Source organism: Amaranthus tricolor, chromosome 4 (assembly GCF_026212465.1).
Source record: "Amaranthus tricolor cultivar Red isolate AtriRed21 chromosome 4, ASM2621246v1, whole genome shotgun sequence".
Lineage (NCBI taxonomy): Eukaryota > Viridiplantae > Streptophyta > Magnoliopsida > Caryophyllales > Amaranthaceae > Amaranthus > Amaranthus tricolor.
The window spans coordinates 30,907,320-30,923,874 of NC_080050.1; the positions used below are offsets into that span (position 1 = coordinate 30,907,320).

Genomic DNA, 16,555 nt, shown 5'->3' on the forward strand with positions numbered 1-16,555 from the left:
TCATATGCTTTTATCAAATAAAATTTACAAGTTTTAGTATCAAATTTTAACTACGATTTTTCATTAATTTATAAGAAAAAACATATTCATGCAACATCTTGTTAAATTTGTCTCAATATAGACTTTTCAAATATCAATTTTTTAGAATTTTTAAAACCTCATAATTAAAATTATTTGATTTTAAAATTTGCATTGAAATTTGCAAAAAAAGTGATTGGGAAAAACATTTGAAAACAGAGAGAGTAATTAATTAAAATGACATAGGTGGTACATTAGCTTTCAACTCACGTCTTCATATATCGGCATGGATAAATCTAAAATAAAATTAAATAATGTCGAATCAAATTCAAATAAAAGTCAATATGCTTTAAACACTTTGAAAAAAGAAAAAATGTATGCACACCTTCCTTTCTTTTTGGTTATTCTTGTTTATTTTTGCGTAGTTTTAATTTTAAAGTAAATTTTAAGCCTCAATATATCTAAATACGTATCATAAAAATATATAATAAAAAAGTATAGACGAGCATCCTTACTAATGATCCAAAAAAAGCTCATTTTACTATTTCACAACTTTTCTCTCCCCTAAAAGTTAATCTTTCAACCTAATTTTATTAACAATGATCTCTTTTAGAAGGTTATCATCTTCTCTTTCTTACTTTATTTCTACTCCACCATAATTTCTCTCCCATAATTTATCTAATATTTATCTTTATTTTTTTATAATAGTATTTTCATGTACAAAGTTAATATAATTTTTTATTTGATTAAAATAGATCTAATTTTTTATTAATTCAAAAAAATTATTCTTTTAATAAAACTAATATTTTTTAATAAATATATATGTAGACATTAATTAAGGAAAATTCGTTAACTTCAAATAAAGATTACAATGCGCATACATAAAATATACAAATTAAAAAACTAAAATTTTTAAATGATACATTAATTGCTCTTCCAAACTTTTGCCAGATATTTTCAAACAAATCATCTTTTAAGGATAAATGTGTTTGTCGATCTTCAACATCATCCTTATTTGCCAAGTATCGGTTGATATCAAAAATTCTATCTGTGTAATACTCAAACTCATCATTTAATCCACTTGTACCTTCTGATTAACCTTGTGGGCGATCTCATATGAACTGTCTACCATCAGCATAGTGTGTATATGTATCTCTTTCATCTTCTACTATCATATTATGCATAATTATACAAGAAGTAATTATATCATAGAGTCGTTCTTCATCCTAAGCAACTGTGGGCTTTCCAATTATTGCAAATCGAGCTTGCAACACCCCAAATGCTCGCTCCACATCCTTTCTTGCTGCTTCTTGATGTTGGGTAAATAACCTCGCTTTTGGTGTTTGTGGTTCAGTAATAGACTAAATAAAAGTAGACATTTTAGGATAAATGCCATCAGTGAGATAGTAAGCCATGCCGTATTGATTTCCATTCACCGTGAAATTGACCCTTCTTTCAAACAAATCAACGAAAAGAGGTGATCGATATAACACGTTGAGATCATCATATGAACCTAGCATCCCAAAAAAGGCATGCCATATCCATAAGTCATGATCAGCGATAACTTCAAGAATTAATGTTGGAACACCAGCTCGGCATTGATATTGCCCTTTCCATGCTGCTGAGCAATTCTTCCACTCCCAATGCATGCAATCAACACTACCAATCATGCTTGGGAATGCTCGTTCTTCACTAAAGGCCAATAATATCGTCAAATCTTATGGTGTTGGTTTTCTCAAATAATGTTGCCCAAATTGGTTGATTATTCCCTTTGTGAAATGAGTGAGTGCTTTTCATGCTGTGCTTTCGCTAATTCGGAGGTACTCATCAACTTGATCAGCAGCCACCCCGTATGCTAGCATACGAAGAGCTGCAGTACACTTTTGTAAAATACTTAGACCTTTTTTACCAATTGCATCAATCAATGTTGGTAGTGAACCATGGATCGTTGTTGGAGACAACTTCCATTATCCGTAAAAATACATGTTTCCTCATCCTAAAACTACGTCGAAACAATCGAAAAGAATACGTAGGATTTTCAGCGGATTTTCAGCAAAATAGTCATTAAATAGTTGGGAATGACCTTTTGAATGGTCTCTTTGAATTCAACATTTTTTCGGTTCTCACCCTTGGTTGTAGTGTTGAAACAATAAAAGGAATAGCGTATTGAAAGGCATAATCAACCATATTATCTATTAGTTCATTCTCTTCATCAGAAGATGAAGAACTTGAAGTGGATGAGGAAAAATTAAACTTAATAAACTCATTTTGAAGCTCTACATCCAATTGAATGTGGATGTGCATATATATAATATTATGCATGCCAAAAGGTGATGGAAATGAGAAGACTAATGCATGCCAAAAGGTGATGAAAAAGAAAAAACTAATGCATGCCAAAAGGTGATGGAAATGAAAAGACTAATACATGCCAAAAGGTGATGGAAAGAAAAGACTAATGCATGCCAAAAGGTGATGGAAATGAGAAGACCAATACATGCTAAAAGGTGATCTAAAGGAAAAGACTAATGCATGCCAAAAGGTGATGGAAATGAGAAGACTAATGCATGAAAACCTTACATAATTAAAACATCCTCTTAAGACATTACATAATTAAAACATCATTTTAAAACATTACATGATTAAACCATTATAAAAAAAAATACATAATTAAAATGTAATTAAGACATTACATAATTAAACTATCTACTGACGATTGTAATTCTAAAAGTATTGTCCAAGTTGAACCATCATATCAGCTTCCCGTGGCTGAAGAGTTTCCTTTTTGCTTAATGTTTGATCGATATTCCAATTCATTTGATATTCTTCCATTTGAATTTGTTTTTGTTTTCGGGCTTCTTTTTGTTTTTGAAGTTCTGTCTTCTCCTTCATTATTTCTGAATTAAGTCGAAGAATCTCTCCAAATGCACTCAAAGCTTGAATTGATTGATCTGCAACCATTTTCCCAGTCATGCGAGCCTTAGCTTTCTTCACACCCTCGGGGCGAGTAGATGATCCTCCTTGAGGTTCACTTGTTGGTGTTTTAGAATCTTCTTCCGTCCTTGTTCTTTTCCTACTAGTTTCATTACTAACACCACCAGTTGGTTGTTGATCCAATCGTTTTTTTATCACTTTTTACCACTTGCTTCCATTTGTTATACTTTCCTAAAATTATCCATTGCTCAATCAAGTTAAAGTTACCGTGTTTTCTTTGATGGATTAAATGTGCTTCTTTAAGCACAACTTCGTCTCTTGTGCCACTCTTCTTTCTCCTAAGAGCCTCGTCATAACTTCTAAACCACTTCAAACATGCTGGAGCAACTCTACCCCAACGACATTTAAGCATATTGACGGTTCTTCGTGGGATCATATGGGGTCGTTCCATCCTCGCTGCTTCATAAGCTTCCTTAACTTTTTTCCACCTCACTCTTATTTTTTGGTTGGTGCTCACAACTGGATCTGTAAATATAAAATTATGTCAAAAAATATCAATATGGGTCTCATTTTATAAATCTCAAAAAATATAACCGTTGGTATAATTTTTTTTAAAAAAATAATTAAATATGAAAATAGCCGTTAATTACAATAAACGGCTATTTTTTGGCAGCCAATCGCAAGATGGCACGTAGAACCAGGCACAGCACGCGTGTCAGGCGTAGAAGGCTGTCATTTTCCAACAACCAATCAAAGAGCGATACATGGCGAATTTTTTTTTTTAAAAAAAGGGGTGACCGTTCACATGAACGGGATACATGTTGACCCATTTGGCCAATCTTTTTCCCAACCCACCCAATATTAGGTCACCATTAATATTATTTTTCTCTTGTTTGGTCATATGATCCACAATTTAAAATGAATCTAATGAGATTTCCTAGTCTTTAATATAGAATATTCTAAACGAAAAGAACATTAAAAAATAAAAAAGTACTTATTTAAATTCAAATCCAAATTAGTGTTAGTCACATTCCACCACACATATTAGCATTTAAATATGAAACTTGAATACTATAGATTGAGAATTCTTGATTCTCGATGCAACTCTATTATTAGATACTTGTTAAATGTTACTCCATATGTTATGCATGAAATCAAAAGTTTACAATTAAAAATACCAAATTTGACAAAATATTCAAAAAAAAGGTTACTAACATCGTCACAAATGTAGCCAAGGGCCAAGGCCGGGCCAGGTTCTTATGAATTCAATTAGCCAATAACATATTAACAACTAAGAATCCCAAAGTTTATCACGAAAAGTCAAGCAACCAATACTATTTGTCAATAACACATAATTCCTATTACGCTATTCAACTTTGAAGTCTACAAAGGAAAGGAGATATTTTTCGCCCAAAGTTGAAAACATTGTATTTTTAAGTAATTAATTATACATAATTAAAAATTATAAAAATTCAATATTGAAAAATATGCGATTAGACGATTTAAATAAGATTTCACTTAACTATACTTTTTCTTACACATTAGCTGAAATATAAAATAAGCTTGAACGATGAATAATATCAATAATCGTAATGTAGCAAGTATTTTACAAATGAGAAAGTATTACATGCTAATTGTTCTTTAATGTTCTTCTCATTTGAAATATTTTATTTTATAAGATATAAATTTGATTAAGATATTTTTAGACATATTCGCTACGTCTTTTTGAGTTTGAACCATAAGGCTTAAATATGTTAGATTTTTTTTAGTTATATGGTGTAATTTAAAGGGACAAAAAAATATTTAGAAGATAAAACATATTACAAAACGTCTTCATCAATAATTTTGTATCATACACTTTTAAAATAATTTTATATTTTTATTTAGAGATTTTATGTTTCAAAAGATACTTTGCAAAATTGTAAAAATTAATGAATCAGATAAAAAGATTTTTTTGTTTTAGTATTTTTCTTAAGCCGTCATTGACTCATTATACAGGCTAACTTGGCATCCAATAAAGATCCACTACTCCTTCGTATCCAGGCTATTATTTAAAACATATTCTGTATTTTATTTTTAATCTATAAGTTAAAAACATAGTAAGGTGTTAAATCTTGTGTAATATATCTTAATATAAAAATTATTAATATTAAATTTTAGCAATTATTAATTACGTATAATTAAAAATATTAAGAGTTAAAATATTGTCTCAATAAACATAAAAAAGGTAAATAAAACTAATATGTTGAATAGATGATATGTTTTTTAATAATAGAAATTTCTTAAGATCATTATTGATGTCAATATGTGTCAAATGCAACTATTCAACTATGCACACAAATTCTGACTTGTATACTGAAAATTGAGACTTCTAAAATATTACTTCAATCAATTTTAGCAAAAAAAAAAAAAAAAACAGTTTTTGTATACGCATATGTCTTATTTAATTTATTTGTCTTTTCTATGAGTATGAGATTTTTATATTATATATATAGTATTACTATACATATATATATATACAACTAGTGTAACTTTTTGTGTAAGTGCAAAGAAGATCATTAATTCAATCAATACTATTCGATCGCTTTCTAAATTGAATTAAATTAAAATATATAATTTTTATTTTCAAATTTATTTTACAATTATTCTTTAATACACAGAAATATTATATTATCTTTATTAACAAACAACCTTGAAACGTTAATTATAGCTTTTCATTACTTTGGGAATTTTACAGCATATTTTATGACAATCTATATCATAAATTATTTAAAATATTACTCCCTCCGTTCTTTTATGTTTGTCCACCTTACTATAACGGGTAGTTTCAAATATTTGTCCACTTTAGAATACTTTTTATTTTTTGAAATCTTTTTTCCCTAATATAACCTCATAATCCCTCTCATTTTCCCCAATATACCCGGTATATTCTCTCTCTCTCTCCCTTATTTCTCTCGTATGATACGCTCCCTTATTGTTACTCTCTCAATTCCCGTGTCTCTCTAATCTCTCTTTTCCTCACACTCTCTCTTAAAATACTCCATTTTCATGGCTTCTTTAAACCTTTGCCCCCTATTCTTGGTTTACCTTTAGTTCATTTTTTTGAACTAAAATAAAGATCGGTATTTTCTCTACATTTTGAGGTAAGTTTCTTATTTTTTGGCCCAATACGTACTGCAGAATCACCCCCTGTTCTTCATCCGCCATTAAAGTCTGTTCAAAACTTTGTGTTTTTTGATCTTTCTTCCTTCTTTTTTCGGGTTTAAACAAAAAAAAACTGAAATAATACGTGCTTTAAATTTTGAGTATGGAAAACAAGAGATCTACTAGTTCTTCAACCATTCCTAGTTCTCTTTATGATGGGCTTTATGATTATGGGGATTAATGTTCGTGTTCCTTGCATGGCCGACCACACTCATACTGAAATAAGATTTTAAGATGGTCTAAGAAAGAACTTGAGGTCTATCAAAAGTCTATTGAAGATAACGCCTCTTCAATGTATTGTGAGACTAGTTCTTCTTCTCCTTCTTATTCATACCTTAATGAAAAAGAACCCCCTCTGAAGATTGTTAAGTGGGTGTATGATTCTCCTACTAAAATGAGTCCTTCAAGTCCTCCTATTGAAGAACACCAAAATCTGGTGGTTTCTGATACTCCTGAAGAAGTACTTGCTGTTAGGGCAAAAAAAAAAAAAAACCTAAAAAATACTCTTGATGATTGTAAAACATAGTTCATGTTTTTTTATTTCATAGCTAAGAACAATCGGATACTTGGGCCATAGGATGTCATTTGAACTTTGGGAGAATTCTGGAAATTGTTTACTGTTGTATGACTTTGAAATTTCTAATTTATGATCACTTGCTATTGTTTGCTGTTGATATTTGTTTCTATTTTCTGTTCGATGTTGGAAGGACATGACTTATGGCTTGATTTCTATTTGTTGTTGATCTTTGTTTTTGTTTTCTATTTGCTGTTGAACATTTTGTATAATTTTTGTGTTGTTTAAGCCCCAATGAAGATATTTATTCATGAGTTCCTGTAAATTTCATAATCTGAAAAAGAGACTTTAAATTCTTGGTTGAGTAGCTTTTTTGTCTAAATTCACTGTGTTATATGCATGTTCAGTGGCATTCATTCTTGTGTGATGATTGTTTATAATTTGAGAGGTTTAACAACCTCTATGATGAAACAAGGGGCTTTTTTTTTGTTATTGATAACACTAATTAAATGAAGTCACTAACAAATATATACATTGACCATTGATTTCAGAATGTTTATGCAAAATTGTTGCTCCTAAGATTCTTAAAGAAACATTTTTAATGATGATTGATCATAATACAAACTGAGGGGCTTTTTTCACACAATGATTCATCCTTGTGTCTCCTCAATTGCTTGATCACAGGCTTCTTACATTGCATTAGATGTCTGTGCCATATCTTCATTCTCTGCCAATGGTTGTGATGCTTATTGATTTCTGTTTGGATTCATAAAAGCAACAGTTTCCTTAACTAGCAATGTCGGAATTCTTACTTGAATTCTGAGCCTCCCATTATCTTCTTGAACCTTTTTACCAAAATGTGGTTGGATATAGTCATTACATCCCTTAACCTTTAATATCTCATTCAAGTGGTGTTGCAATGAAATCCAAACATTTGTTAATGTCTTTGGATAAAGTTCCGCTATGCATCTTCAACTGCACTTATCAACTTTTCATATTCTTTGGCATTTTCTTATGCATCAATGATTGAATGCTTCTAAAGAATCCCAAGTTCAAGATGTTACAATCTAGACTATTAGGGAGTTGTTGTGTAAGAATGAAGGTTAGCCCACCCTGCTTGTTGTGTTGTTGCCATATTGGATCATCATTTGTAATGTGCACTCTTGCATTGTCTTGTTGAATGAAAATGATTGAAGGCCCTTCACTTGGCCACTTTCTTAATATTGCTGGAATGAGATTTTGTATGAGCATGTTCCTATAAACATCTTGAGTGACTGATTCTGTTGGCTTAATTTCAATTGACCCCTTGGTCTATTATTTGAGTTCTTCACGACAGCCACCCTGTTAATGAAGAAAAAAATACATATTTTCCCATCAAAAGTGCATTGACCATGTGGACTCCATCTTGGCCTAGCAACTGCCCCAAGGAACATGGTCTTCGGTATGAACTTAGCTGACTTTGCTGCCCTATACGAGATCTTCTCTTTGTTTGTAAGGTAAACTCGTTGAGTTTTTTTGGTTAGATAAAACCTTTTCTCACCTATGTGAATGAAATCAAACATTCCCTTGTATATTGTATGTTTGTGAATGCTATTTTCATGGATAAGACTCAAAATCCACTCCACCCTTCTCACTTTATTAGCATCGGTTAAAGCCGGGTGAAGTGGATTTGAATGTGCCTTTATTTCTCTTCTTTTGATCAACCTCCAAACTGTCGATGGTGCCAAGTCTAAACAACTTGCAATATCTCTTATACATGTACGATCGCCCATTGGTTCAGACTCTAGAATGTTTGGAGGCATCACAACTCTCTTCCTTCCATAATTTTTGTATTTTGAATCAACGATGTATGATTTTTTTGCTTCTTTTCATTGCAATGCCCTTTTCCATAAGTTACTTATGGTCCTATGATGATAAGCATATTATTGAGCAATCCTTTTGAAAGTTCCATGAAGTAGTGAGTCACTTGTTCTCAATGAGAGCATCTTTTGAAAGATTAAATGCCTCATCTCACTGCTGAGCCTTGGCTTATGATGATTGTCTTGTTGTTCTTCTTGTTGCTCTGTCATTTCTACTGGTTCTTGCTCTGATTCTAAGCTTGATTGAGGATCATATTGGCTTGATCCAAAGTACCATGCCCCCTTGATTTCGTCTTCACTGCCTAAAGCCATGATTAAGGCAATGATGCAGTCTTACTTGAAGCTATTGATTTTTTTGAAGCTACTGATTTTATGAAGCTACCAGATTTTATGTAGTTCCCTCCCTAATTTGGAATTACCATCCAAAACTTTCCAAAAATGGAAAGTCCCCTTTGAAACCAAAACAAAAATTCTATTTTGTTAATGTTGTATGTTTCTCTCCCCAAATTAATGACAATAATTATTTCTTTTTTTCTTTATTTGATCATTAATTTAAATGTCTTTTTTATCTCATTATACCAATATAAATATACAATCATTACTTCACACTACTATTTCATTAAAATAACACCCACTTACTACAAAGATTTTACTTCCCTTGATATGTGTCAAAAACCCATAATGAACAATCTTTTATGAACGGAGGGAGTACTATTTAATATCAATAACTAGATAGTGGATGAGTCATTATAAAATAGTAAAACACAGGTAGTTCTTTAGTCTTTTAAAAATATTTTGAGGACGGCTTTGGGGGAGGCATGTATGATATTTCATTGAAGTTGCTATGGTATAATTTTCCAAGTAAATGCTGTTGCAAAATGACATACTGATGCCACGAAGGAGATATCTGAACAAAGTTCCAAGTATATAGCCTTTTAGAAAGTGTGCATGGCGAAAAATGTTCAACGATTGTACACGTGCTTCAAATTTGATCTTTTTCTATAATGTTTTTATTTGTTCTTGAAATGTTTTAAATTATAAAAATTATTAACATCTTAAGAACAATTAAGAGATTATAAGTAAATGTATTATCCATCAATAATCAAAAATTATAATTTTGCAATATTTTTACAACAAATGGCAAGACAAGAGAATTTACGAACGAGAAAAATGGGAAATAATCTTTTTAGTAGGTAGTAAAAAATGAGAATCGAACCTTTGTTAGTATGTCAGAGAGATAAGAGGAAAACCTTTGACTATTAAGTCAATATGTTAAAGAACTAACTAAATCAAAATGTTAAACTAACGAAGAAGTTTTCAATAAGTGTCCTATATTCTATATGAGTATTAAGCATCAGTGTCTTAAAAGACAATTAATTTTTATTATTTTAAATTGATATTTAATCAACCCAATTAAATTGTCTCATACTAAGACCGTTATAAATAAGAATTTGTCTTTCAAAAATAGGTTTTAAAAACTGATTTGACTAAATGTTTATTCGATCATATATAATCAAACTCTATTTTGATCAACTTCCAGAATGAAGTTACAATGTAAATAGAGATAATTACTTCTTCCGTTCTTTTAAGTTCTTCCATCTTACTATAATGGATAGTTTCATAAGTTCTTCCACTTTGGAATACTATCTATTTTTAGAAAGTTTTTATCCCACTTTTACCCCTTAAAACCCCCTTTTTCTTTTAATGTACCCCTTTTCTTTTATTTATAATCATTTTCTCTCTCATACTTTCAATACAATCATTACTTCACACTACTGTTTAATTTAAATAATACCCACTACAATCTCATACTTCCAATACAATCATTACTTCACACTAATATTTAATTAAAATAATACCCACTACAACCCAAAAATTCTATCTTCCTTAATATGTGTGAAACACCTAAAGTGGAAGATAAAAAAAGAACGAAGGGAGTATAATATGACTCAAAATATCTAATTCGAAATTGATCGGATGCCCCACCCTTCGTCAACAACTCTATTTCCATGTAATGAGAATATAAGGTTAGGTTAGGTTAGGTTAGGTAGCATTCTTGAACAATTAGTCACTCGTACGTGCTTTCATTTCAAGTTCCTCGGATGCAATTCAAAGGTTAGCCTACACAGAAACGATGGCCAAATGTCGTGCTCTTGGACCATATTTCTTTGCCTCCCGGAAATAAAAACCGATAAATTAATATTTTATTCAAAAAATGAAAAAAATGTATAAATAAGGTGAAAATATTAAATGTATGAATTATGAATCAAAATAAAATGAGGTAAATTTACTAGTACTACTTTATGTTTGCCCCACCGCTGGTGGGTATCTTCAAAATTAATTTTCTTTTATTTTTTACTTGCTATCCTTTTCATTTTATGCATATATATTCATTTTTTAAATGTTAATATAGGTATAATAAATAAGAAAAATATAAAATATGATTAATTTAGATTATATATTCAAAAAAATTTAATAAGGTTTTATTAAATAATTTTTTTGTTAGTAATGTTTAATTTAGAAATCAAATAAAGCAATACTTGTGATTTGTGAATAACATAAAAATTAGAGTGTTGCATGTAGAAAGTTGAGAAATTAATATTTTCTTTGTTTAATTATATTTGCTACATTTTGCTTGTTATGCAATTCAATGTGTTATTTTGATAATTTATATCTATAGTTACGCATAACTAAAAATTCATCATCATCATCATACCCAATTTATAACGCTCATAGGAGTTATGATCGGGGTCTGGAGAAGGAAGAAAGACGATAACTCATAACCATGGCCAAAGAGTTTCTTGACTCGAGAATAATAACTAATAAATTCCAAACAATAACAAATATTATGAAAGTACACAATTAAACAATTAAAACAAGTTTCATTTGACTACATATATTATTTCTTACATATTTACCTGAATATATAAGATAAATTTAAAAAAAAAATAATACTCCCTCCGTTATTTTTTGATCTTCCACATTACTATAACGGGTAGTTTCAAAAGTTCTTCCACTTTAGAATACTTTCTATTTTTAGAAAGTTTTTATCTCACTTTTACCCCTTAAAACCCCATTTTCTTTTAACGTACCTCTTTTCTTTTATTTATAATTATTTTTTCTCTCATACTTTCAATACAATTATTACTTTACACTACTATTTAATTAAAATAATACCCACTACAACCTCATACTTTCAATACAATTATTATTTCACACTACTATTTAATTAAAATAATACCCACTATAATCTAAAGATTCTATCTTCCTTAATATGTGTAAAAAACCTAAAGGTGAAGATAAAAAAGAACGGAGGGAGTAAAGTATTTCAGCAATGTTATACAATCATATTATGAACATTTCCTTACTTACTTACCCCAAAGACTTTGTAATAAAATATATTTCATAATTACTAATTAGTCAAGCTGTGTGTGCAGCATTTCCTAAATTCTTCACTTTTTTGTTTTTTTAATTTTAAAAAAACAATAAAAGGATATAAAAATATTAATAAAAAACCTTTAAGCTAATCTCATTATTGACGTATGCCATATCGTTAAATTCAACAAAGCTTTGTAAGAGATTGTTCATGATGAGACAAATTATATAATTAAATTATTTTTTATAATTTGACCACTTTAAAATTATAAGTGATTGTTTTAAGATTATAAATAATCACTTTTAAACTATAAAAAGTGATCATTTTAAAATTGTACTAAGTAATCGCTTTAATATTATAAGCAATCAATTTAAAACAATGTATATTTTTAGACCAATCCAATAAAAATAATTTCACATAAAACCGTATTATTTAAGAATTTAATTAATAAAGAGAACTTGTGTGGATAGTCTCCATCTAAATTGGACTTGGTCACTTATCATAAATACAGTAAGTCAATTTAGTAGCACTGCATAATTTTTTAATTGATATCCAATGATAGATATCCACGCATTGATACTCCAATGATCGTTAACTTCTAGTTTTTAATTTATTTTATTTTATTTTATTTTTATTATTTATTTATTTATCATTATTAGAATATGAAGTCTGTCTGTATAATGCACATTTTTTAAAATTTGTTAATTTATATAATTATACTTAGAAAAATTATCAATTATATATATAATTTATTAATGTGTTTATGGTAAATGACGTAAGAAAAATGGAAAATTTCATGTGGTAGCTCTGGATTTTCGGCTATTCCACGTGGTAGACAAAGATTTTTTTAATCCACGTGGTAGACAAAGATTTTTTTAATCCACGTGGTGACTTCAAATGGTCAAACTTCCAACTTTTCCGTATGTTAGACAAAAGAGAAATTTTTTTGTTAACTTTACGCTATTTTTACCCAACGTAATTACATTTTTTCAAACAACAAACGTCGTGAACACCTTAATTAACCACATATATCAAATTCAGCTGAAATAAATATTTAATTTAACAAAAAATTTAATAGTTTGTCTACCACATGAAAGGGTTGAAAGCTTAAGTCAACACACGAATTTAAAAAAGCTTTATGAAAAAGTCAAAAACTTAAAGTCACTGCATGGAATTCCCAAAACATAACTATAATTGCAGGATTGTTCAAAAACATGTTATATAATTAAACAAACAATTCAAGCAAAATATATATTACAAACTCAAAATAAAGTGCCAAATAACATATTGAAGAACATTATTTAAAAATAAAAATATTACTCCATATTTTGCTTTAAAAGTAAAGTAAGGTAGAATAATAAAAAAATTTGTAAAATTTAAAATAATCACTCTCTTCATATTTTCATATCTAAATGTATTCTATTATTTTGACCATACAATAATTGTAATTTTAATATATTAAATGACCAAACAATAATAAAAGTTGTATTTGAGAATAAATAAAATCTACTGATATGATACAATAAAGCTAGCAGTTTAACAAGATTTGATTTTGTATGGAATTAGTGTACATTAAAATAATATACTGTACAACATTACACTTATAGGCCATATAGGGTATGAGTTAGAGATTGCGCGTTAATGGGATGGATAGTAAAGAATAAGACTAGTACAGATTAAAGAGGTACTTCCTCCGTTCTAATTTACTTGTAACATTTACTTTTTCACGAGTTCAATGTACTAATTTAATCTTTAATATCTCTAGTTATGTATAATAAAAAATTATAAAAATTTGATATTTATAATCTTTGCAAAAAGACGAATCAAATAAGATCTCACTTGACTATGTTTTAACTTATAGATTAAAAAACTAATTAAAAATTAAGAGTGATGAATAAATAGTGCCTTTTTGCTAATGTTGCAACTAATATGGAATAGAGGAAGTATATGAGAAGTAGTATATATCTATAACTAAAACTAAAACAAAATATTGCTGACATCATCATTTTTAAAAATTACTTACGTGTCATGATCTCAACAAAAATTTTTTCTTCGACACTCAATGATGATGTCATTGTTTTTATGACTACTTTTTGTATTTTTGACTTTATTAATCTAGAACGTCCTTTCTTTTATTTATATGAAGCACGTGTAAATTGAAAATCAATTCTTAATGCTATCTCATCAGCCCAAGCATGTAAATCATCTACAGAATCAAATTCCCTATCGATAACAAATCTATCAGAGTATTCTACATTATCCCCTAAGTTTTCAAAGTCCTGCAAATATAAAATTATTCTTAATAATTAAAAGATTAAAGTATTTAATATATTAACAATATCAATTAGTATAATAATTCAAATTTCAATATATTAACAATATCAATACAAAAATATAAAATAAAAAATTATACTAAATAAAATACATATATAAAATAAAATAAATTAAAATAACATAAATAAATAATTTAAGTAAACACAAAAATATACTCCTATATAAATATATAATAAAATAAAATAATTTACTAAATAATAATAACTTAAAAAATAATTATAATAAATAAAAAAAATTAACTTTTCAAAAAAAAATTAAAAAAAATTTTCCAGCACCCACCTAGGTCGAGTCGCACTTTTTGTGCGACTCCGCCTAGGTCCAATCGCACTTTTTGTGCGACACTCCCTAGGTCTGGTCGCACTTTTTGGGCGACTGGAGAGGGTTTTGGAAATTTATTTATTTTTTTTGAAAAATTTCGAATCGATTAATTACTTACCGAATCGTTATTACGCGCGTTTTGGTTCGCCATTGTTATTCAACGTACACTTTTAGCTTGTTTACGTTAACATAGTGTTTTTAGAGAGATGTTACAGTTTTTGAGTTCGAAAATTATGCACGGACATTCTTAAAAACTCATTATATATAAGGTGACGATAAAATAAAAAAGTGACGATATTTAGTATTACCCTTTTAAAAATATTTTGAGGGCGGCTTTGGGGGAGGCATGTATGATATTTCATTGAAGTGGCTATGGTATAATTTTCCAAGTAAATACTGTTGCAAAATGACATACTGATGTCACGAAGGAGATATCTGAACAAAGTTCCAAGTATGTAGCCTTTTAGAAAAGTTTGCATGGCGAAAAATGTTCAACGATTGTACACGTGCGTCAAATTTGATCTTTTTTCTATAATGTTTTTATTTGTTCTTGAAATGTTATCTTTTAAGATCAAATTATAAAAATAATTAACATCTTAAGAACAATTAACAGATTATAAGTAAATGTATTATCCATCAATAATCAAAAATTAATTTTACAATATTTTTACAACAATGGCAAGACAAGAGAATTTACGAACGAGAAAAATGAGAAATAATCTTTTTAGTAGGTAGTGAAAAATGAGAATCGAACCTTTGTTAGTATGTCAGAGAGATAAGAGAGGAAAACCTTTGACTATTAAGTCAATATGTTAAAGAACTAACTAAATCAAAATGTTAAACTAAGGAAGAAGTTTTCAATAAGTGTCATATATTCTATATGAGTATTAAGCATCAGTGTCTTAAAAGAGAATTAATTTTTATTATTTTTAATTTGAAGTTTGATCAACCCAAATAAATTGTCTCATACTAAGACCGTTTTGAAAAAGAATTTGTCTTTCAAGTATAGGTTTTAAAAACTGATTTGACTAGATGTTTATTCGATCATATATAATCAAACTCTATTTTGATCAAATTTCATAATGAAGTTACAATGTAAACAGAGATGATTATAATACGACTCAAAATATCTAATTCGAAATTGATTTCCGATGCCCCTCTAGTTCATCAACAACTCTATTTCCATGTAATGAGAATATAAGGTTAGGTTAGGTTAGGTAGCATTCTAGAACAATTCAAAGGTTAGCCTACACAGAAACGATGGCCAAATGTCGTGCTCTTTTTTATTTTATTTATTAAATGACTAATATTTAATGTATTGGATATTTTGAGTTCGTTAAATTATAATAATTTTTTATTAGGATTTTTTGTTATTTATATAATTGGTTACTTAAATGCAATGCTTAATTCTAACATGATTGAGATTGTGACTATTTTTATATAAATGAATTATAGAAGTATTTTTTATGACAAAAACTATTTTTTTAGTTTAAACTTTTATAAAATAATTTTACATATTTTTGTGTTAGATTTGATTTTGAAATGTTTTATTAATAGCTGTAATACTTCATATAAATTAATATAACTTATGTCAAAAAATTTAATAAAACCATCGCACGAGCGCTATCTAGTATAATAATAATATGATGTCACTAATTTTATATTAGACTTATTCGCCTAAAAATAAGTGAATTGCTAAAATGTATTTTTATTTATTGTCAATGTTATGGTCTAAAAGAATTTAATTATATATATTGAGTATTTATTGATTAATTGCTATAAAAAGAGGTATTGATATAATTTTCATTCCCTTAATAGGGGTAATTAATTAGCATGATAATTTTGTTAATAGATCTGGGGAAATGATTATGATTATTGTATAAGTAGTATTAAATTCATTATTTACATTAAACAATTTTATAAGTTTAATGCTAATTACACAAATAAAATGTGCTAATTAGCACTTATTTTCAACAAAATTTTCAAACTTTTTAACTTTTT

The 16,555-nt window shown here is 28.5% G+C and overlaps 2 protein-coding genes across 2 annotated transcripts; both read right to left on the bottom strand.

Annotated features, from left to right (window-relative positions):
- Positions 1-1,244: 1,244 nt before the first annotated feature.
- On the bottom strand, positions 1,245-1,688 carry LOC130810948 (uncharacterized). Its single transcript, XM_057677066.1, has 2 exons — positions 1,455-1,688; positions 1,245-1,379 (listed from the first exon to the last, which is right to left on the bottom strand). The coding sequence occupies exons 1-2, from the start codon at positions 1,686-1,688 to the stop codon at positions 1,245-1,247; spliced, it is 369 nt and encodes a 122-aa protein (XP_057533049.1).
- Positions 1,689-2,739: 1,051 nt separating this feature from the next.
- On the bottom strand, positions 2,740-6,156 carry LOC130810949 (uncharacterized). The gene is made up of 4 exons (XM_057677068.1): positions 6,037-6,156; positions 3,600-3,678; positions 3,177-3,474; positions 2,740-3,088 (listed from the first exon to the last, which is right to left on the bottom strand). Exons 1-4 carry the CDS (start codon positions 6,154-6,156, stop codon positions 2,740-2,742), a joined length of 846 nt encoding a protein of 281 aa, XP_057533051.1.
- Between the last annotated feature and the right edge of the window lie 10,399 nt (positions 6,157-16,555).